Genomic DNA, 23,337 nt, shown 5'->3' with positions numbered 1-23,337 from the left:
AGTATGCCAGCTATTTATGTGGTATTTACATAATACTAGGTAGTATAAATAACCTAAAGAGGATCCTATGTACAGGACAGGATGTATGACTCCAAATCAGCCAATGAGATGGGTGTGGTGGCATAGGAGGCATAGGTAGGAGGATTGAGTTTGGAGGCCTGCTTGCGTAAAAATGCAAGACCCTATCAAAAAGTAACTAAATCACGGATGAGGGGGTCTGTCTTGCGTGGTAGAGTGCCTGACCTAGCAAGCACAAGATGCACAAAGGAGGAATACACATCTAGTCGTCTCTAGAGACAGATTCTACTACCTCAGCACCTGCTTTCTCCACAGCTGGCCCTTCAAGGTGAAGGCTGGTCTTCTTCACATGCATCCCAGCCCAAGACAGATGCAGCCAACCCAGCTCCTGCACGCAAGCTGGCCAGAACAGCTGCTCCTTTCTGTGGTGGAAGCACGTTCTCACGGTCCCACTTCCCTCTACCCCAGCACTGCCTCTTGGCCCAAGAGAAGTGGGCTGTGTCCTAGCACTCGTGGTCTTCCAGCCTTGGGCCTAGACTGGGGTAGGAACTACACCCCTCGAAAGTGGTCTTAACTCAAGGCACACTGGATGAATGCCAAGCTTTCATGTACATCATAACCCAAGCTTCATGCTGACAAAGTGATGTGGATCTCTGAGCCAGGGGCGTGGAGCTCCGAAATCGCAGCCCTGGGACAGAGGGGAGGAGGCTGCCTCCGAAGAAAGCTGGGCCTAGTGAGATTCTCTCAGTGTCAACACCAGAGGCCAGAGGCACAGACACATTGGACTTAGATGATGACCATAAACAGTATTTATTGAGCACCTACTATGTGTTTGGTAATCCAGCTTCAGTATAGACTGAGAAATGCCTGGAGCTACAGAAGGGAGATGGCAGTGCTGGAATGCAAACCACTAGTGAGCACCTTTCACGTGGGGAAGGAAATAGCTTCTTCTCTGAACAGCAGGCAGTGTCTTCAGCCGGCTGGAGCACTAGGGGCGTCCTCCCATCTCCCAGGGACGAACAGAGGTGCAGCAGCCTCTGCCATTGGTGTACCCACAGCTGCTACGGTTTCAAGGAGACCAGTGGAATCAATAGGGTGCCGCTATCTCCAGAGGGAAGAATGCAGGGGCTTGCTTGTTACTCTGTCAGCCCAGGTGTAATCTAAGAACCCCTGGACCTCGGTACATCCTCAGTAGGCTGCTGGAGACAGGAGGCTGCTCTTGCCATGGGGTGCATTTGCAAGCAGGGGTGGCTGGAGAGCCCTGGCCTAGGGCAAGGGCACCCGGGAGGCCTCCCCCAGGCGCCGGGCTAGCTGGCCAGCCTGTTGCACCAGCAGTTCAGTGGGAATGACGGACAGGTGCAGCGCCAGCAGCTCATAGCACCTGACGGCTTCAGCTGGGCGGCTCTTGCTGTAGTAGCGCAGGAGCTTCCTGGGGACATGGGAGGACAGGACTCAGAGGCAAGGTCATGGCACTTCTTTAAGGTCAGGGGCTCTGCTAGGCAGGAGCAGAGCATAGCCTCTACAGGCTCCTACAGTCCTCGTACTACCATGTGGGCCGCAGTGATGTCTTCCATGCTTCGTGAGCCACGGCTCCTTTCTTGGGGCTCTGATTCCTCACCCCGTGGTGTCCTAGCTAAGAGGAGCCAGCAGGGAGGTTCTGGCCCTGCACAGAGTGCTTCCCATGTGGCCAAGGTTATGCCAACAGCAGGACTAGCATTTCCTCCCCCATGGAGCCCTGGGCTGGCCTGTAGCCACAAGGGGCTCTGACTCAGGTTTCCAGCTTCTGGGGGCCCTCCCTGTGAGGACAATGGCCACTGCCACTGAATCTGGGGTGCATGGGGCTCCCGTGGGGACTCGGCCTCACCTGTAGTAGTCACCTCCCAGCACGCCGATGGGGACAGAGTCGTCCGAGAGGACAGGTACTTCGATCATCTGCAGTTTGTGGCCCTGTGAGAGGAGGAAAAGGAGGAGAGTTGAGAAGAGGGAGGCAGTGGGTGTGAGGCAAGTAACTCAGGGTTGAGGGAGATACACGAGTGGCCCTACTGTGTGTTTGGTGTCAGGGAAAACGTGTGTACCTCTCTTTACCTGTTTCACCACCTGGACGTGGCTAACAGCCATCACCTTGAGAACACGGGCGAGGACGCTATCTCCAGTCGGGGTCCGTGAAGTGCTGAGTGGGCAGTAGGCCCATGGGGCTCTCACTGCCTCACCAAGTGTGCATGGGGTGGGAGGAGCTGGGGTGAGCAGAGAGGAGGCAGAGTGGAGCGGCCTAGGGTGTCAGGCAGGGTCCTAGGCAGCAAAGCATCCCCAAAGCCTGGCCGATGGGAGAGATGGGAATAATTGGGGTAGGAGAGGAGGGGTAGAGTGCTTGCCTAGCATGCGTGAAGCCCTGGGTTTGATTCCTCAGTGCCACATACACAGAAAAAGCCAGAAGTGGTACTTAAGTACTAGGGTGTTACCCTCTAGCAAAAGCAGCTCAGGGACAGTACCCAGGCCCTGAGTTCAAGCCCCACGACTGTTTTTAAAAAATAAAGACCCACTGGACGTGTAGGATACCATGCACAGAGCTAATGCCCTCAACTGCGGCTCAGCTGGCATGAGGTGCCTTAGGAGGGGGGCAGACAGGGCAGCGTGCAGGGACCTTTCCACCCACACTCACACAGGACATATGCTGTGGGCAGCTCACATCCAGGTCTCCTGCCTGCGGGGTCCACTCAGCACATGAATCCTTGGCTCTCCCTAGATGCTCAGGTGAAGCTCACAGCACTTTCTTTTTTTTTTTTTTTTGGCCAGTCCTGGGATTTGGGCTCAGAGTCTAAGCACTGTCCTTGGGCTTTCTCAAGGCTAGAGCCCTACCACTTGAGCCACAGCACCACTTCTGGCTTTTTCTATGTATGTGGTACTGAGGAATTGAACCCAGGTGTTCGTGCATGCTAGGCAAGCACTCTACCTCTAGGCCACTCCCAGCCCCTCAAAGCGCTTTCTCGCATTTGTGAAGGTGGGAGCCTGAGTTGGTTAGAGCAGGGCTAGGTTCTGGCCTCTCATGTGAAGTCTGTGACCCAGGCCTTGGTATCTGACCATGGCAATCCTACCTGCAAAATGCAGTCCGCAAAACCCACCCCCAACCACTGCGTGGTTATGAGGGATGAATGAAGCCACCCCAGTGACAGGCCCATCGACTGCACTGCTATGGAAGGGGTGAGTTGTTGGCCTCTGTGAGCAGAGTGAGGCAGGAGCACAAGGACAAGGGAGGAAAGGGCTGTAGGAAATGACCCTTAGGTCATTAAGCTATCATTAGGACACACAGAGGGACAAGTAAAGAAAGAAGTGGGCATGGGGGGGGAGTTGGAGGAGAGGGGGAGAGACACAGTAGACAGTGGGTTCCCCTGACATGGGCTACATGGCAGGTACAGTGGCCTCTAGAGAGAGCAATATAGGTCGAAGGACAGGAGACGAGTCGTGCTGGCAGCTGCCCTACGCAGGACAGGCTGGTGAAGTGCTTTGGACCTTGGCTCTTCCGCCTAGATGTACAGCATGAACATGTATGTACAGCATGGGTAATGATGCTACAGTACTGCAGATGAAGACCACCTGAGGGCCATGTGCGTGCTCAGCAAAGTGATTAGGCAGTGGTTGAGGGATTAAAAAGCAAAGTTAATGGTGACAATGTGACCTTGGTTCTGGGTTCCAATGCTGAGCTTATGTGTTATTCTACTAGGAAAAGATGAGGTGACAGACTGAACACAGCACAGGACAACAAGGAATTCAAGGGTAATGGGAATGGATGGCATTCGAACAGTGCTTTCTAGGGTCATGGTACACCCACCGCGTCATTCTCAAACCACAGGAAGTAGGAGCAGCGGAAGTCCCCGTCCTGGAAGAGCAGGGTGGTACAGCCCTTCTGTAGGTACCTGCGTGCCATCCGGACTAGGGCCCAGACCTGGAGAGAAGAGAGTGAAAAGCTGGCAGCTGCAGCCTGCCATGTGGCTTTTCTCAGCTCTGGAAAGAAGGAAGCAAAGCACTGGATTTGGGGGCTTCCCAGAGGCTAGGGCCTTTCTCCTTGGATTAGGCCACTGCCCAGGCTCAGAAGCAGACTATTATCAGGTAAATGGGTGAATGAGAGACAAAAGGTAAGAATACATTACATAACTACATATAAGCCATAAATTAGTAACGTGCTCATTCAGATGGGAAAATAGATATTGTGATTAAACCTGCCAGGATCCTGACCAATGTGTGGCCACCTGGACACCCAAGGGGGTCCCTTCTGTCTAGAGCCCCCACTCATCCAGGTCTGGGAGGTGACAACAGTTCCACCTGAGGACCTGGAGCCCTGAGCCAGGCATATCATCTGCTCCAGTGCGCAAGTCCAAACGTGAGCTCATCACAAGGCGTTTGGCCAACTGTGGAAGCAGGCGGCCACCTGCCTTCTTCCGCTTGTCCTATGCTGGGGATGTTCTCCTGCCTGAGGACAGGTGGCTAGACCTCGTGGCTTTCCCACTCCATGCCATGCCGGGGCTGGCGTGTGAGTGTTCTTACTAAAAGCCATGGTAGAAGGGAGGCGGCATTTACTACATAGCCGATTACAATGGAGAACCAAATTAAGTCTGCAAAGAGATACATGGGCCGGCTGCACTTTCCAGGAAAGCAACTTGACAACACTCATCAATAACCTTAATAACATTCCTCCCATCGGACTCAGTACTTCCATTTCTGGGAATCTATATCGAGGGAAGCATCAGCGACCAGGACTCAGATGTATGCACAAAATGTGTGAAGGGAGCAACTGTTTATAACAGTGAATGCCCGGAGACAATCTGAAGGTTCAAACAGCGGGAAATGGTTATGTGAATGATGCCACATTCACATGATGGACTATTATGGAGCTGTTAAAAATCACGCATATGAGGAACAGCACAGGGGAAATGTATCATGGCACTTCTCCCATCAGTTGATGAGATGGCAAAGCCATCAATTTTACCATGGGAAATGTAAAGAGGCAAGCATGTGTGCACACATACCACAACACACACACACACACACACACACACACACACACACACACACACACGCTCACACTTTCTCTCTCACACACATGCAAATACATAGTACATAGTGAGGTCAACTGCAGACAGCTGCATAGAAAACAACAAAGGACAACATGCCAGAGCCCAGCTATCCAGAGACGCGCAGGAGAAAGGTGTGGAGAGGAGGATGGGAGCTACGCATTCTACCTATATTCCGCGTTACCCACTGGGCAGAATCATTCATAGGTTCCAGCTCCCTTACTCTTTACAATAACTCTATAGAGTAATCAGTGCCATGATCTACCTTTACGGAAGAAGAAACAGAAATACTGACCGGGTCCCATTCAAGGCCACACAATGAGTGATAGCAAAGCCAGGTCCCCAACACAAGCCTTCTTGCCACCCAGTTCATTTTGGCTCTTATGATGTTAGTTAGACAAAAAAAGGTTACAGATTATTAGAAAGTGCCAGAGGTGTATCCCTTCTCCACCCCCACTCCAAATATGGATTTGTCATGAATTACAGTTGGTTCGATTAGGAGAATAGAAGAACTCCTGGAGAATGTTTCCTTACTTGAAATCAATTACTCTAAATTCTGTTGAGGCTGAACTCGTGGCACAGCACTTATTTGGCATGTGCAACACCCTGACTTTCATCCCCACGTGTGGCAAGAAACAGAAACTAAAAACAATTAAAATTCTGAAGACCAAATGGATTGGCCCATGGATCTTTCCTTGTTGAGCACACATTTACCCCAGGCACTGGCTATGTCCTCCTCTGTGCTGCGAGTGTGTGTCACAGAGGGCTGCCCCCTCAGCCCTGGGTCCCTCGGGTTGGAAGCCCATGTTCCCGAGGCACTTGTGATGTGTAACAGCGTAGATGCTGGCCGAGCAGCGTGGTGAACCTTGGAGGAGTCAGAGCCTCATGGAGCTTGGAGGTCTATTTTTCTTGGGTGGGCATTATACAGGGGTCAGTGGAGAGCATCAAGGAGCAGAGGAGAGATTACCTTGTCCTTGACGAAGGCAGCCAGGGGTCCCTTGCCCAACTCTGACGAAGTCTTTTCGCTGCTGCTGAAAGACGGGGCCACCATCTGCCCAGTCGTGCGGTCCACGTAGATGAAATGCACCAGGCCTGGGAAGTCTTCCAGGTGGGTGAGGGCTTAAGTTAAGGGGCTTACAGCACCAGGTACCAGGAAGGGTAACTCTGTCTTGGTCCTGGATTCCCTATTTGCCAAGCAGAGGGTCTAGGAAGGCTAGGTTGCCCTTTCTTGCACACTTTCACCCTAGGATTCTGGGACATAGAGATCTCTCTACTCCCCCCTCCTTAAGGTCTTTGGGTCTTTAAACAGCTGCACATTTACCACAGACACGTCTGGGTCCCTCTGGAGGGTCATTTGGGAGATGAACCTGGATACACACACCTTCATTTGGCCTTGTACATCGTGCATCACTACTGTTCATGGGAGAGATGGCAAGGTTGCCAGGTCAGAGGGGAATACCTGCAGCCGTGGCTGGTGAGTCCAGGCCCTCTGCCTCCCTCTCACCCACCTACTGAAGATCCAAGTCTCAGGAAGGAGATTTTAACATAGGAAAAGTTCACTGACATTTACCAGGGGGGAAAAATCACTACTCAATAAAATCAGTGTCCCAAAACCTAAGGGCCAAACAAATCTTGAAAATGGTTTTCTAAACAGGGAAATACATTTATGGCAGGCCTTCTCAGAGCTTTTACCTGCCACTGTGTTTGGAGAGGATCCCAGGAGACCAACAGAGAACTCTTAACAGAAAACCCCAGACTACAGAAACCGGGTCCTGGCAGACATCGCTGCCATAAAGGATCTGCACGCCTCTGAGTTAACATTGGGACAGAAGGAACAGCTAAAATTCCAGCCTTGGGGTGGTCTTCCAGGAGGGGCGTAGGGGATTGGTGGCTCCATTGTTCTTCTTCAGGGATCTTTTAGTCAGGGTGGTAGAATACACATCTATCTTTCCCCAGGGTCTGTGGTCCTGCAGCTCTGGGGTTGTCTTGCTCTGGCTGGGCTAGGCACTAGGATATGACACCATGGTGACATTCCTCCTGCTCTTCACTAGTAGGAAGTCTTTCCAGTCCAGCAGCTTCTCCCTGCGAAGGGAATCCGGGGCACACCGGCCGCCATGAGTGCACCCTGCACCAACCAACATCTCCAGCATTATCTGGGTGCATGTGTGCACTCCCTCCGCTCACCGCATGATCCTCTGGAGCTGGTCCTGCAGGTGTGGGGGCAGCTGTGGGCCTCCCCTGCTGGGGTCAGTGGCCAGGAAGCTGAGACGGAAGATGGCGCAGAGCTGTCGCTTCAGCTTCCCACATACCTGGAGCAACCTGGGTACAGGGAGGTGAGAGTATTACCTTGGGAATGGCAGAGCACATGGCTCCTGTGGCCTTGCTGATCAAAGACAACACACCTCCTCAGCAGGCCAGGAGACAGTTGCCTCATTTTCCCTGTGGTGTGCCTTACCACATGGCATCTTGTCCAACTGTGTCAGTTTGCAAATTTATATGGAAATTGATATGTTGGAGGTGACACCAGGTTCCAGAGCTGTGACTGAGTCTAGGCCTCTGGATTGTTGGTGGTGTGTCCTTGGCTCTTGGCCTCCATTTCCAGCCTCCCAGGAGCTGCCTGTCAGTGCAACTCCCAAGCACCTGATCCTTCCTGCGCCTCTTTTCCCTGGGCCTGGAGGGTTCCGGTCTCTGGAGAGCACCTCCCCTGTCTGTGTGGCTCCCCATTCCCAGTGGCCCACCACTTACTCCCAGGATGATCCCGGTTCACTTCTGGAGAAGGCCTTGGTCTTAAACTCCTGCCAGGTGCTCTGCAAAAAGGATGGATGTCACTGCATTCTGCAGTGAGGTCCAGGGGAGCCCCTTCCCCAGGGGCCCTGGGAAGGCACCAGACTCCAGACACACCTGCCCTGGGCAGCCACAGTTGGCTTCAACAGCAGTCCCCTCTTCCCATGGCATATAAACATCTCCTATAAACACTTCCATGAGCTTAGTGTGGGGCTCCCGGCCTCTGTATGTACAGCCACATACACCAATTCCACCAGAATGATCAGGTGAGGCCCTCATGGGGAAGTACTCAGGGCTGGAGCCGGCAGTGGGGAGGCTCTGCAGGAGACTGGGTGGCTTTCCCTGAAGCGTATGACTTGGCATTCAAACAGGAGCACCTCTGCAATGCCTGACACACTGTGAGATGTGCTCTGCGTGCTGACTGCCAGGCTGCATCAACATCTTACCCTGCCTCCTCCAATCCTCCTGATCTTTTCAGACCAACCACAATGGATCTCAGCTTCTCCAGCAGCCCAGGTCCAACCAGCTGTGGAGCAGCTCCCAGTGAGCCTTTCTCCTGAGCCACCCTAGCACTGAGCTAGGTGGTACTGGGGTACAGAGATCACCTGAGCATGGTTGCTCATGTACTGTCCCCATGGTTAGACCTCGGTATACCCCTGGGCTCTGTGTTCCATGGTTTAGGAGTGTCCTGTGTTCTATACGTGCTAATGCTGTGCCTAGGTGACCCTGCAGGGGGAATGCAAGGCACTGGTCTTCTTTAAGTCACTGCACAGACTCTGGTTCTGCCATTCATGGGGTGGCAGATCTTGGCTATGCCATGGCGTATAGGCATTCCAGTTTCCTCATTCAAAACACGGGAATTCTAATTAATGTTAGAACTCACATAAAAACGTCCTGAAAACATACACTGACGCTGTTTGGTTTTTGTTATAGTTTCACACCGAGGAAAGCAAAGACCATAGATCTGAGTAAGAATAGATGGCGTTCCTGCCACCCCAGTGCTTCCTCTTTGCCTCCCATTCTGAGTACAGATGGAATCTGGGGCCCACCTGAATCTCCTGTCCGCCTCGACTCTTGATGAACTTGTCCATCCTCTGACGTAGATCTCCCACAAGGGGCTGGGAGCGGAAGGCACTCCCAGCCTCCTGGCCTTCCTTCAGCTTCTTCTCCAGCATGGAGAAGCCATCCAGCAGCTGATACAGGACCAGAGCAAATGCAGTCCTGGAACTCTATAGGGAAGAGCAGAGTCCGGGGGAAAACTGGCAGGCATTGAGAAGTTGTGGAGGCCCTTGGATCCCCAGGGCAGTGGAAGGGGGTGGAGGTCTGTACCTTGGTCAGAAGTACCATGTTGATGTCTGGCCACAGGGGCAGGCAATACATGGTATGGGGCACCAAAGGGCAATAGTTCTCTTTTACACTGGCATCCAAGAAGATCCTTCTAGGGCTGGAAGGTGCTGGGGAGGGAAGAACCAGGGCCTGGATGGGCTCTTTAGCTATCTGCAGAGGGAGAAGAGCTATGAGAGAGGGAGGGAAGGAAGGAGGGAAGGAAGGGAAAAAAGAAGGGAGGATCCATTTGGTCTCCTCTTTAGCTTAGATCCACCCATGGCTGTCTTGTTCCCTTATTACCTAGGAACTATAATAGGAATGTTTAGCTCCAAGAAATCCAAGTTCTTGCATCTCTCTTGTTGGCACTGCCCTAGCAGCTGCTGTCCTCTGTCTGTCTGGTCAACTTCTGTTGGTTTTTTCTACTCAGAGTCGGGCTTGGATGCCATGCAGGGACGTGGAAGGGGTGTGGGAGTGGGCTAGGTGGTCAAGGAGGAACCCGGAAGTACAGGAGACAGACCCAAGGGAAAGAGTCTTGGAAGGGGCTCTGCTCTGGCTTCAATTAAGAGGAAGGTAGTTAACATTTAATGTGTCAACCACATTTGGAGAATCCTGCCAGTCTTCCAACTCCAGGACACAGAAAAGAAAAAAGAACTCGATGAGCAAGTCTTTAGTGGGAAAAATTAATAAGAGAATTAGGAGAATCGCGATGCTCATAAAAATTTCTTGATAAGGATGCCATGCCAGTGTATATAACGTAATACAAAATTGGAAAACCATGGCTTGCTTGTTCTGTGGCTCTGCTCAGTAAACAGCAGCAGGTGCAAGGGCTGGACTCGCCAGCAATCTGTAACACCCACGCTGCTGCAGAGTGCACTAAGTCAAGAAGTAGAATGGAACACAGCGGGATTTAAATGAGATCCAAGAAAACAACACAGTTACACATATAGTCAGCAGGCTCATGTAAAATCATAGGAATAAGACTAGAAGGAACCCCCCTAAAATGGTAATTCCATTCTGGGGACAGGACTGGGGGTGATTTTTATTCTCTTTTCTACACTTGGCTTTTGTTATATTTTCCTGTAATGAGTGTTTATATTTTGATTAAAAAAAAACCAAAACCTAGTTTGGACTTTCACTCCCCAAACAGGAGGGACACTGGGGATTCACTGCACAGTAAAGCCCAGCCCAAGGGTCACCTCATTCCCCTCCCGCCTTACCCAGGCTGAAAACCCCAGCAGGGCAGCCAGCAGGCTGGCTGTGGTACAGAGTTAAGTGTGAGGGGAGCCCACAGAGCCTTCAGCATCTCAGATGAGGGGTGACCGGGCAGACCCAGGGGACTCACCTGAGAAACATCAATGGGTGGGGTGCCACCTTCCAGCCAGACGGTACTACCTGCAGGCCACAGGGGAGAATGCATGGTCAATATGCGAGGGAGTGCACAATGGCCAGACAGCAGGTCAGAGGAGCTGGGGCCAGGGACCTTGTCCTAGGGATGGCTCAGCTCCATGCACTCAACAGGGACAAAGGTGGGGTTTTTTTTGTTGTTGTTGTTTTGTTTTTTTCACTATGGCTGCAGCCCCCAAAAGGCCATACAGCTCAAGTACCAGGCCAGTACCAGGGCTAGAGCATCCTAGGAAAAGAGAAGCTTCTTGCAGAGCAGAGCCAGCTGCTAGGAACTGTACTCCCAGGCATGCACTGGTGCTGGGTATATGTGCATGTTTATTCGTGCATGTGTGTGTGTGTGTGTGCGTGTGTGTGCATGGGCATGCATGAGTGGCTCCTCACAGTCTCCCTTTTCTCCTTGTTTCTGCACTCTTTATTCCTTCAGGACCGCTTGTCTATCAGTCAGCCCACACAGCCCACATTTCCTCCTTCAGCAAGTCAGTCAATCATCAAGCTTACTGCAAAGTGAGTTATTTTCTTCTCACAACACTTGAGGGGACCCACTACTTTATTTAGTCATTACCACCACCTCTTCCTCCTCCTCCTCCTTCTTCTTTTTTTAATGTGACAGCCCTAGGGCTTGAATTCAGGGCCTGGGCACTTTCCCAGATCAGTTTTGCTTACAAACAGCACTCTATCACTTGAGCCACAGCCCACTTCTGGTGTGCGTGCGTGCGTGCGCGCGCGCGCGCGTGTGTGTGTGTGTGTGTGTGTGTAATTAATTGGAGATAAGAGTCTTGCAAACTTTCTTACCAAGGCTGACTTTGAACTGTGATCTTCAGATCTCAGCCTCCGAAGGTGATAAATGGCATTCATTCATCATTTTCATTTCATTGTTACAGGTGTGAGCCAACAATGCCTGGCAATCGACTGCATTGTATTTTTTAAAAGTTCTGCTTCTTTTTACAATCAGATTTCTGGTTAGATTATCTTTGGCAACCTGGGCTTATCACACCTACCATTATAGATTTAAAGTATTACATGTTTGCAATAATATTGTTCTCTTTTCTATGTCTTGGTAAATAACCCTCATTTATAATCATGCTTCCTGGGGTACAGTGTGTTCCACTCTTAGGTTTTATACACCTGATTTACAAATGGATAAGCAGGACTCAGGCCATTTGTAAGTTGTGAGTTCGGTGCACACTAGAACATTATTTATAGCTTTGGCATGAAAAACTAAACGCCACGAGAGAAGGGCCAGGGGGAGGTGGTGATGAATGAGGGAGGAGGGAGGAAGGAACCTGTGAGGGAGGCTATCTTGCGAGAAGCTCAGGGGCTCTAAGAATGGCTTTGGACCCTTAGCCAAGAAAGAGGTACAAACAAAGTCAGCACATAATCTTTAGGGCACCCAGAGGCCCCAAGCCTGTCCATACCTGCAAAGTTAAGATAATCTGACCTGGGGTGTTCAACTTTGGTTGCCATTTAAAATCATTTGGGAACCTTTCTGAGGGAAATTCTGAAGAATGCCACCCCCCTCCTCCCCAGGCCCAGCCTAGTGGAGTCAGAATCTCATGAACAGAGAATCAACCATCATGTTTCAAAATCCCCAGGTGAGTGCCAGTGCACATACTGGGCGCACCTGGGCCTGTGAACTACATGAGTTGGGCTGGTTGGAGCTGCTCTGGGAAGCTGGGTCAGCCAGTGCTGAGCCCCTGGTTTAAGGAAGCCACAGGATGAACTTTCAAAACACAGCCCCCACAGGGTCCTCTTCCCCATCAGATGGATGAAGCGCAGGGTCCCTCCCTCCCCTGAGATTGCTGGAGAGAGGCAGAAAACATAGCCTGGAGTTTTGGCTTTGCTAATTCCCTAAGCAATGCCGTGCATTCATTTTTGTAAATAACATTTTAAGGATTTACATTACTTTCCTATATAACCTTGGAAAAATAAGTATATGCTACAGAGAATATGTTTTCAAATGCGCTTGAAATCAAATGACTATTCCTTAATTTTACTTAGTGACTCAATTATCAGTGATAACAAAAAGAAAACTGAGGGCGAGAATAATACCTGTAGACACATTTTTAAGTGAAATCAACTTGCCATGAAAAACACAGGGGGTTGTTTGCCTGGTCTTGGCAGTCTGAATTCAGGATGGAGGTGGCAGGGGTGAGCGTGGTCTCAGCCAACATCCTGCTCCCTAGTAATCTGAGTATAGAGAGCTGGTGCCATTGTAATAACGGCCCACTGAACCCTAATACTACAGACTCAATGGCTCTGCCCCAATATGGCAACCATGCCTTCTCCCTGCACCTTACCTGAGCTCTGTTCACTGGGAGAAGGAGCTGGTGTGAAGTATTCCTCAGGGAGGGAGAAGCTGTCAGTGTCCTGGATGGAAAGGGCGCAGCTCAGATTCCAAGCAAAGGGACAGGGAAAGATGAGCATTAGCTCTGCCCTTCTGCAGGCTGGGCCTGGCACATACCGTCTCCGGAGAACTCTCCCCTGTGGGGGCCATGGGGCCCGTGCTGGCCGTGCTGCTGGGCCGCTGCACGGGGATGCTCTCGCTGCCCCGAGGCCTCCTCTGTGGGAAAGGCTGTGATGAGGCAGGGGAGAGGCTCATTGGGGAAAGTCCAGTCCGGCCTGTGTCCACCTGTCCTGCCTCCCAGCACATCAGAGAGAAGCCTTGCTATGTGAAACTCTGGGAGTGAGGACGGCAGATTTCCCAGGGCTGTTTCATTCCTAGGTAGCCCATTATTTTTCCAGAACTACTAAAATTCTAGGAAGTCCAATATACTAGTATCCAAACCAGCGAGACTACCACTTACGATCGGTATTACATGCATGGCGTCTTATGCCATCCAGTGCCCACCATGCCCAAGCACTGTGGGGTTCGACCTCTTTTACACCTGGTAATGCCCCTCTAGGGGTCACCCAGGGACAGAAGGCCCAGAGGGGGCCAACACAGACCCGGCTTATGTAGCCGGCTTCCAAAGCAGGACTTGCTCTACAAATCTGAAATGTTTTAAATGTCCCAGATTCTGTGCCTTTCAAAACACCCCAACTGTGACTTAGAGAGTATTCATTATTCATTATTCCCCACACAGGTTCCTGAGCCATCTCCCTGACTGCCTCCTCAACCCTGAGACCTGGGCGTTGTCCTCCTCTTCATCCACTATGCTCTGGCTGGGGTAGAGGTCCTGGACGAGGAGGATGAGGGCCAGAAGGTCGGCGGGGCGCAGGGTGCTGGCACCATGGCTACAGAAACACAGGCAGGTGGCTTGTTAGCATGTAAGTCAGTCTCTCCTGGAGATAGGCAAGATTTATATAACACTTTACTTACCAATCTTTAAACATAAAACTCGGTTGAGAATAAGGATATATTTACAAATGGGAATGAGGAGCATAAAAGGAGGTTCTCGCCTCTCACGCACGTGGAGAAGGGCTCAAGTAGCACTGATGGTGGAGCAGGCTGAAGGGAGGCACAGAGGAGTCTGGGCAGGGAGTCACCACACCCTGGGCTCACCTGGAGTAGAAAGCCAGCAGCTTGGTGTGGACCAGCAGGAAGGCGTGCTGAGCTTCCTCGCCGCTCTGCGCAGACCTAGAGTTGACAGCCTGGACCACGTGTCGCTCTAGTGTCTCTATGCACAGCTCACAAAGTTGGGGATGAATCAGCCGCTCCACAGCCTGGGCAGGGGTGGTCAAGGGAGGAAGCCACGTTACCCTACCATCTCTGCTCAAGCCTGCAGCACCCTCACTCAGCCCATCTGGAGCACACTACACACCAAGTATTAGGGTAGGGGAATAAGAAAGCATGGATCCAGTCTGCATGGGATATCCAGGGTGGTCCCAGACTCTGGTGGACAAAGGCAGACAATGCACCAAGCAACTGAGAGTCAGGGTCAACTGTGATGTGTGCTGAGCTGGAAGGACACAGAAGTGTTTAGAGAGAAATAGGATAGGATGTTCAAAGAAATGTCCTTTAGAAGGTGACTTTTAAACTGATACCTGAGCAGTTGAAAAGCCTTCCAGTAAAAGAGAAGGAGATTGCAGCAAGCCAAGGAAAAAGATGCAAAGGCCCTGTGATGTGGAGACAGTATGGAACTGTGCTGTGTGCCTGAAACAGAAAGAAAGGCCTACCAGTGATTTAAAATTTTCTAGTTAAAAAAAAAAGAAGCAGGTGACTTTGAATTTTATATTTTATTTTACCCAATATATCAAATATAGCACCAATATATAACACAAGAGCAATATTAATTGGCTATTCCTATATTGTTTGGTGCCAGGTCATCCACGTTTTGTGTGTACTACATGTACAGCAGACCTCAGTTTAGACTAGACTCAAAAGCCACACACAGTTAATGACTAACATATTGAACAAGATCATAGTGAATTCTTGAGACAGAAAGGCCTAGATCCCCAAGGCAGAATGAAGATAAGAGAGACAGTAACAGACAGGGCCTAGCGGGCTTGGGGAGGGGTCTGGATTTTATCTGAACTGCATTCTACAAGAAATCTCTACAAGAAGTCTTTTCTGATACCCCAGGAAGAACTGACTGCTCATCCTTTGTGCCATCATGGATTTTGAGAAGGAAAACAAATACTGCAGCCAGGGTGCTTAATTATACTTTTAGTGGCCATGTACAGCGAGTTTCCTCTTGAGGGCAGAGAGTACATCCTTCTGCATCCAGGCCTGGTCTGTTTCCTCCCGCACCCCATAGTCACCCCACAGTCACCTCCACTGTGAAGCTCTGCTCCTGCTCCCTCAGGTGGCTGTAGGTCCCCAGCAGGCTCTGGAAGCGTGCCCACACCCGCATACGCTGCTCCAGGTCAGGGGGTCTCAGCCTGGCGACAGGTCCCAGGAAAGTGGGAGACGGTGAGAAAGCTGAACTCTAACCCCAACCCCAAGGGCCCCACACAGATCAGTATCAGAGACCCCACTCGGCGGGCCCACAGAGCAGTGAGAGGCCATGCTTCCAGCCGTGCCCTGCTGCTAGGTGGTGTGGCATGGATGGGGACCCGGGAGAGACACCTGAGCAAATGACTTCATTCCTTAATCTCTTTTACACAGACATGAGGAAGTGTGTGAGGAGCCAGGAAGGTGCCTGTCTCCTGTGCCTCTCATGGCCCTCACAAACCCCTGAAAACCGACAGCCTGGGCATCTCCTGTCAGTGGTGCAGCCCTCACGAACACTGCGTGTAACCACAGCAGGGTCTGGGCAGCCCCAGCATCATTACCGCTGTGACTACCACATCTTGTAGCAATGTCTGCCTACTCCTAAGCTCAAATGACCCAGGATTTCAAACTGTGGCTTCAGGGGATCAGGTGGTCTCACACCTTGGTCTTCTGAGTCCACATTTCAAGCAACCCCCCTTGTCCAGGGCCCTTCCCACCTCCTCCGTGTGTACGCTCATTCACTGGGTTCTTCTTCACTGCAAGCCCAGAGGTGGGCCCAAGGGACCCGGTGGGTGCAGTTTCATAAAGATGGGCAACACACCCTGCTCCCCCCGCCCCCCGAGGCTGCTTGGCAGAGGACCCAGAAGGGACCAGCTGAGAGGACTCACTCCTTTCGGATGAGCTGGCTGTCTACAGTAACCAGCCCGAAGTGTACCTCGAACAGGTACTTGAGCACACACAGTTTCCGGCGAAGGTCTGCCTCGTCCTCCGTGTGGTCCCCATTGATGGCGATGAACAGGCACTCTCCAAACTGTAGGCATGGCCACAAGGAGTTAGCTAGGCCTGGAGGACTCACCCCGATGCAGGCATGACAGTGAGGAGGGGCCAGAGTCCCAGAGAGTCTGATGAGATACTGTCCAAGACAAGGGGAAGGATGTGGGCACCTTGGAGAGAGGATGGAAGAGGAATGTGGTGGGGCTACACGTGCTCACCAGGTGAAGGACATACAGGTGGTCGTCATTTTCCGTGGAGAAGCAGGTGTAGGTGTCTGAGAGTTTCTCCAGCATCGTCATGGAGGAGATGATGATGGGTGCCAGGAGAGTGCTCAGCTGGTCCTCCAGCACTGGGAGCTGCAAGACAGGGAAAAAGCAGCACTGCTCAGAGTGTGCCAGACTCAGACAAAGGAAATAACAGGACCCAGGATCCTGGAGGGGACCCCTGCCCCCACACCTTGGGCAGTGGCTAGGAAGATGGGAAGGGGGTGTGCACCGCTTGGTAACTATGTAGTCCAGCTCTGAGTCTGGAAGGAAAAGTTGAGGAATGAGGCCATTTCTACTGTGGAATGCTTGGGACATGCAATCAAGGACCTGCCCACATAGACCAAGGTCCATGCTATTTGTTGGCATGGAATTCTTTGGGGAAAGAACTTATCCTACGGAAAATGATCACAGATGGAAACAAAGCTATGTGCATAAAGATGATGACTATAAAAAAAAGATAATCACTATAGCATAATGTAGGGCTAGAGATAATTAGGAAAAATGCAAATTCCAACATTATATAGTTAAATAAACAGTACATCGAAATGATAAGAGAATCTATGTATAAACTCTATAAGCCTACTTTCGATGATGCAGAAAATTCTCCTGACACAATATTTTTTTAAAGAATGTGGCACAAAGTATTGAGAAATTTTTAAAGAAATGCAACACTGTTTAAATGCTTATTTATAGCAGAATGGTGAAGGATTTTTCCTCCTTTTTTTTTTTGTTTCTGTACTTCTATTCTCCATAACAAGCACGCATTTACTTTGATAAGCTTTTCTGCCTCCATTCTCACTACATTCCCAAGGAAGGAACAAAAGAACTAAGCAGAAACAAAAGAAACTGGGCGAATGTGCTGAGGATCTGTGAATAGGCATGGGAGAAAGCCATGGACAGCCATGGTTCAACTCTCAATGCAGGAGAGGAAAGAAAGGAGGGAGCAGCTGGTCTTCTCTATTTCAGGAGACTCAGATGGCCAGTGGGGAAGCCAAGTCTTTACCCTGGCCTGCTGAAATCCACAGGGAGCTGAGTAAACCCTTGCCTCAAAAAGAGCCAGCTTTGGAAGTAGAGCTGGGGCATTAGTGGTTGAGCACTAGCCTTGAGTGTAAAGAGGCTCATGGATTGCACCCAGGCTCCGAATTTAAGCACCATGATTGATCAACAAAGAAAGACAAAATTAAAAAAAAGAAAGAAAGAAGAGAGCCAGGTGCCAGTCATCAGGTAGGTGCAGGGCTAAGATTGTGAGCACGATGGCACAGATCTGCTGCTAATGGTCCTGGTGCTCAGGAACCTGGGTGTGTGTCCAGCTCTCATAGTGTTTCCATCCTGTCACCCTCACTCCAGCTCGATGACTCCTTTCCCAACCACACTCAGGTCTACCCTCCTTTAGTCACTCCCCATTCCCCACAGCCCATTCAACATCTGCAAGCCAGGTATCATGGCCTGAACTCAAGGTGTGCACTTGCCATCCTGTTCACTGTGTACTGTCTCTGTTTAGACGTGAAGTTCCATGGGCACAGAAATCGTGCTGGCCCTACTCGACAGGCTCTCCAGAAGGGTTTGTTGAATGACTACCTTCTTAGGCAATGACCAATGACTATAGAGTTAAGCACTTTCTATAATTTCCTTGAACTGCCACAAATCATGCCAACAGAAAAGTCACAAAAAAACTCTAGATCTAGCAACTCATGTTAAACAGTAGCACTTCTTCTACAGGTGGAGTGAGTGAGAATCTTCTTTTGGTGGGGTGGGAATTATAAAGTGCTATCCTATCTTTGACTAGCTTTGAAACTTTGTTTCTATGTTTAGTTATAAGCACAATGCTCCTTAGAGCAAAGTGATAGCTAACCAGAAGTGATCTATGCACCCAGCAGCAGGGAAATGTTTAACTGATGAGACATTTATTCACTTATGTGAATATGATGATGTCATTAAGAATTATGCCTTTCAGAATGTTTAACACAATGGAAGAATCTTTTTGACATAATAGCAAGTGAGAAAAAAAAGGAAATAAAACTGTAAAATGTGGTATGACCTCAATAAAAATCGAAATCCAAAGCAAGTATATTAAGAAGTTAATAATAGCTTTTCTTTGTAATCGCAAATTCCCACAAGTAACTTATGTTATTAACATGATCAGAAAAAAGTGAGTACAGTATGCTTAAAAATAAAACTTTAAAACCTTTCTCCTTTTAAACATTAGATATATTTCTGGACCTTGATTGCTCATGCCTGTACTAGCTTCACAGGAGGCTGATATCTGAGGATAGTAGTTCAAAGTTAGCTTGGACAGAAAAGTTTTAAGAAATTCTAATCTCCAGTTAACCATAAAAAGGCCAGAAGTGAAACTGTGGCTCAAATAGTAAAATGCCAGCTTTTTTTTTGTGATAAAGCTAAGCAAGTGTATTATGCCCTGAGTTCAAGTCCCAGTACTGGTACCTTCCCCAGAGAAGAAGGAGGAGAAAGAGGAGGAGGAGGAGGAGGAGGAGGAGGAGGAGGAGGAGGAGGAGGAGGAGGAGGACGAGGGAGAAGGACGAGGGAGAAGGAGGAGGAGGAGAAGGAGGAGGAGGAGGAGGAAGAGGAGGGAAAAGGAGGAGGAGGAGGACGACGAGGACGAGGACGAGGACGAGGATGAGGAGGAAGAAGAGGAGGAGGAAGAAGGAGGAGGTTTTTTAAAGCCTACAAGACTTGATTTTTCAGCTTAAATAAAATCACTGGGATGTCTACAACCTTTGGAATCTTGTTTTCTCCAAGGATTGATGAGAGTTACCAGAGAGGGGGCCAGGAGTGTGGCCCAGGGGTAGAGTGCTTGCCTAGCATACACAAAGACCTGGGTTTGACTCCTTGGTACCACATACATAGAAAAAAGCCAGAAGTGGTGCTGAGGCTCAAGTGGTAGAGCTCTAGCCTTGAGAAAGTCCAAGGACAGTGCTGAGGCCCTGAGCTCAAGCCCAGGACAGGCAAAACAACAACAACAACAACAACAACAACAACAAAAAAAAAAAACCCCAACTTCAACCCAAAATTAACATGGCTGGAGGTGGGGAAAGAAATTCAAATAGGCTCCTTTAAAATGCAAAGTGGAAATTACATAAGTACAAACCCCAACTGTTTTTTAGTGACATTAAAACTAGCAAACTTGATATTCACATGCAAAATAAATTACCCTTAATCCATACTCAAAGTTCATCATGTTCAAATTCAAAAGGGATCATAGCCTAATCTGAAACTCAAAATTAACCTAGGCATGGTGAGTAAAGATCTTTACTCCTAGCATGTGGGAATCAGAAACTGAAGGATTGGTGTTTGAGGCCAACCAGGGCATAAAAAGTTCTCAAGCCTCCATTTCAACCAATGGCTGGGTGTAATGGTGCATACTTGTGATCCCAGCCTTTCGGGAAGGACAAAGGCTGGGCCCAGTGGCATGTACCTGTCATCTCTGGTGACACGAGGAAGCGTCAGTAGAAGAATCACAATGCAGGTCAGCCTAGGCATAAAGTAACTACTTCAAAAGTAACCAATAAAAAAAAAAAGGAGGGTGCCAGGTGAGGTGGCTCACGCCTGTAATCCTAGCTACTCAGGAGGCTGAGATCTGAGGATCAAAGTTCAAAGCTAGCTGGGGCACAAAAGGACCTGAGACTCCAATTAACCTCTAGAAAATGGAAGCGGGGCTGTGGCTCAAGGGTAGGGTGGTAGCCTTAAGCTGAAGAGCTCAGGGACAGCCCCCAGGCCAAGTTCAAGCCCCATGACCCCCCCCCCACACACACAAAAGGGAGGGTTGGAGGCATGGTTCAAGTGGCAGAGTTCCTGCCTTGAGTTCAATCCCTAGTAGCATCAAATAATTTAAAAATAATCATTGAATGCATTAAGCTTATGCTAATCTTTTAGGTAGAGGACCCAAGTTTCTTAGATTTTCTAAGTTTCTTTTAGTTTCTTCCACCAGTAAGATTCTTCTACCTCCTTGCACCCTAATTGGCAGTCACTGCACCCCAAACATGAAAAGGCCAGATTTCAGGGCACTGGTCAGGCACAACTTCCCTGCTGAGCCCTCCAGTTCCCACAGGATGGAGGCAAACATCTCTCAACTCACCTCCTCTTCCTCATTCTCTGTCTGCCCAAACTTCTGCCGGAGACTCTCAGCAAACTCCTCATCTGTCCAATAGAAGAGGACCTCTGCACCCTCTGTGGCCACCAAGACACATTTCATCTGCCGAGGAGAAGCAAGGTCAAGGTTACTCCCCACCCCCACACCTAGGAGCTCGTCCTGAGTGATGAAGAGGACCCTGACCCCAGCAAATAACCACCAAACCCTTCCTATATGCAGGGTGCCACCACCAAGACCTTCCTGGTGTTACCACATGGCACCTTACTCCCGGTGAATGGGGCAGCGCCCAGCCAGCTGCTTCAGACAGAAGCATGGGCTTCAGATCCTCCTCCCCTCCCAGGAACTTCAGTGTTTCTCAGCAACATGACCAGGCTGTACATGTGCTAAAGAGGGCAATTAGGAAGCTTGGCCCTAACTCTGTATTCTCAGGAGGCTCACAGTATCTTGAGGTCCTGGTCCCTTCACTCTACAGGAGCCACTACAAATTGATCCTCACTGTGTTCTCCCCAAAGCTCCAGTGGGCTTATAAACTTGAACCCACTGGCCCTCTGTGTTTATAGGCTGCCATGGACAGGCTAATAATACGTCAAGCAATGAAAAGAATAGCCTCTACGCAGGCTGGCTAGCTGGGAGAGACTGTGAGTGCACAGTGTGTACAGAAGAGATGGGAGGGTGGGGGGAGGCTGGAAGAAGCTCTTGGAGGACTTGTAGGTGAGTGGGACAAAATTGGAAGAAATGGTCTCTTGTGATTGAGAGGAAGGGAGTCTTTGTGGCCTTGATGGCCACATGGATGGAGAGAATAAGTAGACAGGTAAAAGGTAACATGCATAGCTGGGGATGGGTGTGAAAGGAGAGGGGAGGATGGCCCAGGCGGGCTCAGGCTCCTGCCTTGTCTTTCCAACAGCCCTAGAGTGGATCCCCTCCTCCTCTGTCTGTCCCAGAGGGGACCATCTACCTTGGCAAGAAGCACAGCTGAGCTTGCTGGGAGCCAGTCTCCGTGACCAGCTCCGCGAACAACAGCATGACATCCTCAGATCTGCAATGGACAAGCTTGGGGAAGGGAAGGGGGGAGGTTGTAAGAGGTCATAGGTGTTCCTTCAACCCCACGAGGGACACCACGCACCAGCCAGAGGGCCCCCATGTGCAGAGCCAAGTCGGCACACATTAGCTCCCCCTTTCTCCCTTTCCTCTGAAGGGCTCATTTCACTGCAGCTCATTTAGGGACAAGGAGGGGCTCGGCAAGCCCACGCAGAGCAGCCTGGGGGGAGTCTGTAAAGGGTGTCTAATGGGAGCTCGCAGCAGCACAGCACATCCCAGGCTGGTGCCATGCCGTCCTTGGTGAGAAGAGACGAGGCCTGGGGTCTCCTGGGAAGATGCCAGGAATGGCAATCAATTAAGAGATAAAGCACTGAGGCCAGGGTTCCAGCACTGGCTCTGCCAGGTCACTTCAACTTGTCAGACTCACACTCCCACAGCAGGGAGGGGAGGGAACAGACTCAGTTCCATCTCCCCGAGGGGTGTCAGGGAGAACCCTGCAAGCAGCCAGACAAGCTGCTTGGCAATCGCCTTTGGGGGGGGGGCGGCGGAAGCAGTATTATTCCTATTTCCAGAGTCCCTTCTTCAAATACCAGGGACATTGAGGGACAATCCAAAGCTTCATAGGAAGCTGAGAACAGGAGACGGGGAGCGAGGGGAGCTCTGCGGACCCCCGGGCAGGCCCCCCCCCCCCCCCCCGCTCAGGCCAAGGCCGACTTCTCTGGGGATGTTCCGGGGTTCTCCCCCAGGCCCCGCAGTAAGCGGGGGCCTCCCCGCGAGGTGGGGGGGCACTGGCGGGCCCGGGAGGCTCTAGATGGCTCGAGGGCCGGCCTGGAGAACCCCCAGACGCCCCCCACCCCCGACCCCCGCTCGCGCAGCCTCGGAGCCGGCCTCGCCCACCGGGACCCCGCGGCAAGCCGGGGAACGCGTCGCCCAGGGACCCCGGAAACCTTGACGGGGACCGCCTGGCTCCGGACGCTGCGGGTGGGGGAAATGAAGCCGGGCGTCCGCGGGGGGGGGTCCCCGATTCCCAGGGACCGTACCCCACGGGAAGGGTGGAGGGGGTGGGGTGGCCAGAGCGGCGCTCGCACGGCCGCGAGACCCACGTACCGGCGCGCGGCTCCCGCGGCTCCCGCGGCGGGCGCTTCCGGGTGGGGCACGTGCCCGCTCACGTGACCGCGGGCCTGCGCGTTCGAGCCCCGCCCCCCGCCTGGCGCGGCGGGCGGCGCGGGGCTCCCGGGCTGGGCCCCGGCCCTGTCCCGGTGTCGTTAGCCCTGGGGTGGGGGTGAGCGCCTTCCTGACCTCCGGGGAGAAGCAGCCCGCCCGCGCCCAGGGCGGGGCTCTGCACCCGGGGCTCGCATTGGGGGTCCGGAACCTGTGATTGCACCTTAAACATCCCGCGAATTGGGATGGGAGCGGGGGGCTGTGTAGAGAGGGCTAGGCCTCCACCCAAGCTTCCCGTGGGTGCCTCGGGGGTGCCCAGCAGGCGGAGAAGGCGCTGGAAGTTGGCGGGAGGCTGCGGGTTAAGAGTTCTTTTGCGGGGAAACACAGGGGCCAAGCGAGAAGAATTCCACCACAGCCTCACTCGCCCACCCCCCACCCCGGCCCGTGCCGCCTCCCCTTCCCAACGATGACAGCACCCGGCAGCCTCACCCCACCGTGGGCACCTCCACCGCCATCTCC

At 51.4% G+C, this 23,337-nt stretch overlaps 1 protein-coding gene across 1 annotated transcript; it reads right to left on the bottom strand.

The window, feature by feature from the left end:
• Nucleotides 1-812: 812 nt before the first annotated feature.
• Hps1 (HPS1 biogenesis of lysosomal organelles complex 3 subunit 1) lies at nucleotides 813-22,837 on the bottom strand. The gene is made up of 20 exons (XM_090346102.1): nucleotides 22,765-22,837; nucleotides 21,575-21,669; nucleotides 20,605-20,721; nucleotides 16,464-16,601; nucleotides 16,140-16,282; nucleotides 15,311-15,419; nucleotides 14,101-14,261; nucleotides 13,724-13,832; nucleotides 13,060-13,158; nucleotides 12,896-12,965; nucleotides 10,537-10,586; nucleotides 9,198-9,365; nucleotides 8,918-9,097; nucleotides 7,830-7,891; nucleotides 7,269-7,403; nucleotides 7,102-7,166; nucleotides 6,052-6,197; nucleotides 3,845-3,958; nucleotides 1,883-1,965; nucleotides 813-1,447 (listed from the first exon to the last, which is right to left on the bottom strand). Exons 3-20 carry the CDS (start codon nucleotides 20,719-20,721, stop codon nucleotides 1,285-1,287), a joined length of 2,112 nt encoding a protein of 703 aa, XP_090202228.1. The 5' UTR covers nucleotides 21,575-21,669; nucleotides 22,765-22,837; the 3' UTR covers nucleotides 813-1,284.
• Nucleotides 22,838-23,337: the final 500 nt, after the last annotated feature.

The sequence above is a fragment of the Megascapheus bottae genome, chromosome 15, assembly GCF_031878675.1.
Source record: "Megascapheus bottae isolate mThoBot1 chromosome 15, mThoBot2.hap1, whole genome shotgun sequence".
Taxonomy (NCBI): Eukaryota; Metazoa; Chordata; class Mammalia; order Rodentia; family Geomyidae; genus Megascapheus; species Megascapheus bottae.
This window is presented reverse-complemented; position numbering and strand designations above follow the sequence as displayed.

What these genes read in the sequence shown, in the direction of transcription:
- Hps1 (XM_090346102.1), bottom strand. Translation starts at nt 20,721, where the DNA reads ATGAAATGTGTCTTGGTGGCCACAGAGGGTGCAGAGGTCCTCTTCTAT. An exon ending in CAGCTCCAGAGGATCATGCG is followed by an intron (nt 7,167 to 7,268) that starts GTGAGCGGAGGG and finishes TTCCCTTCGCAG; the next exon opens with GGAGAAGCTGCTGGACTGGA. An exon ending in GAGGAATGTCACCATGGTGT is followed by an intron (nt 6,198 to 7,101) that starts CATATCCTAGTG and finishes CTTAAGCCCTCA; the next exon opens with CCCACCTGGAAGACTTCCCA.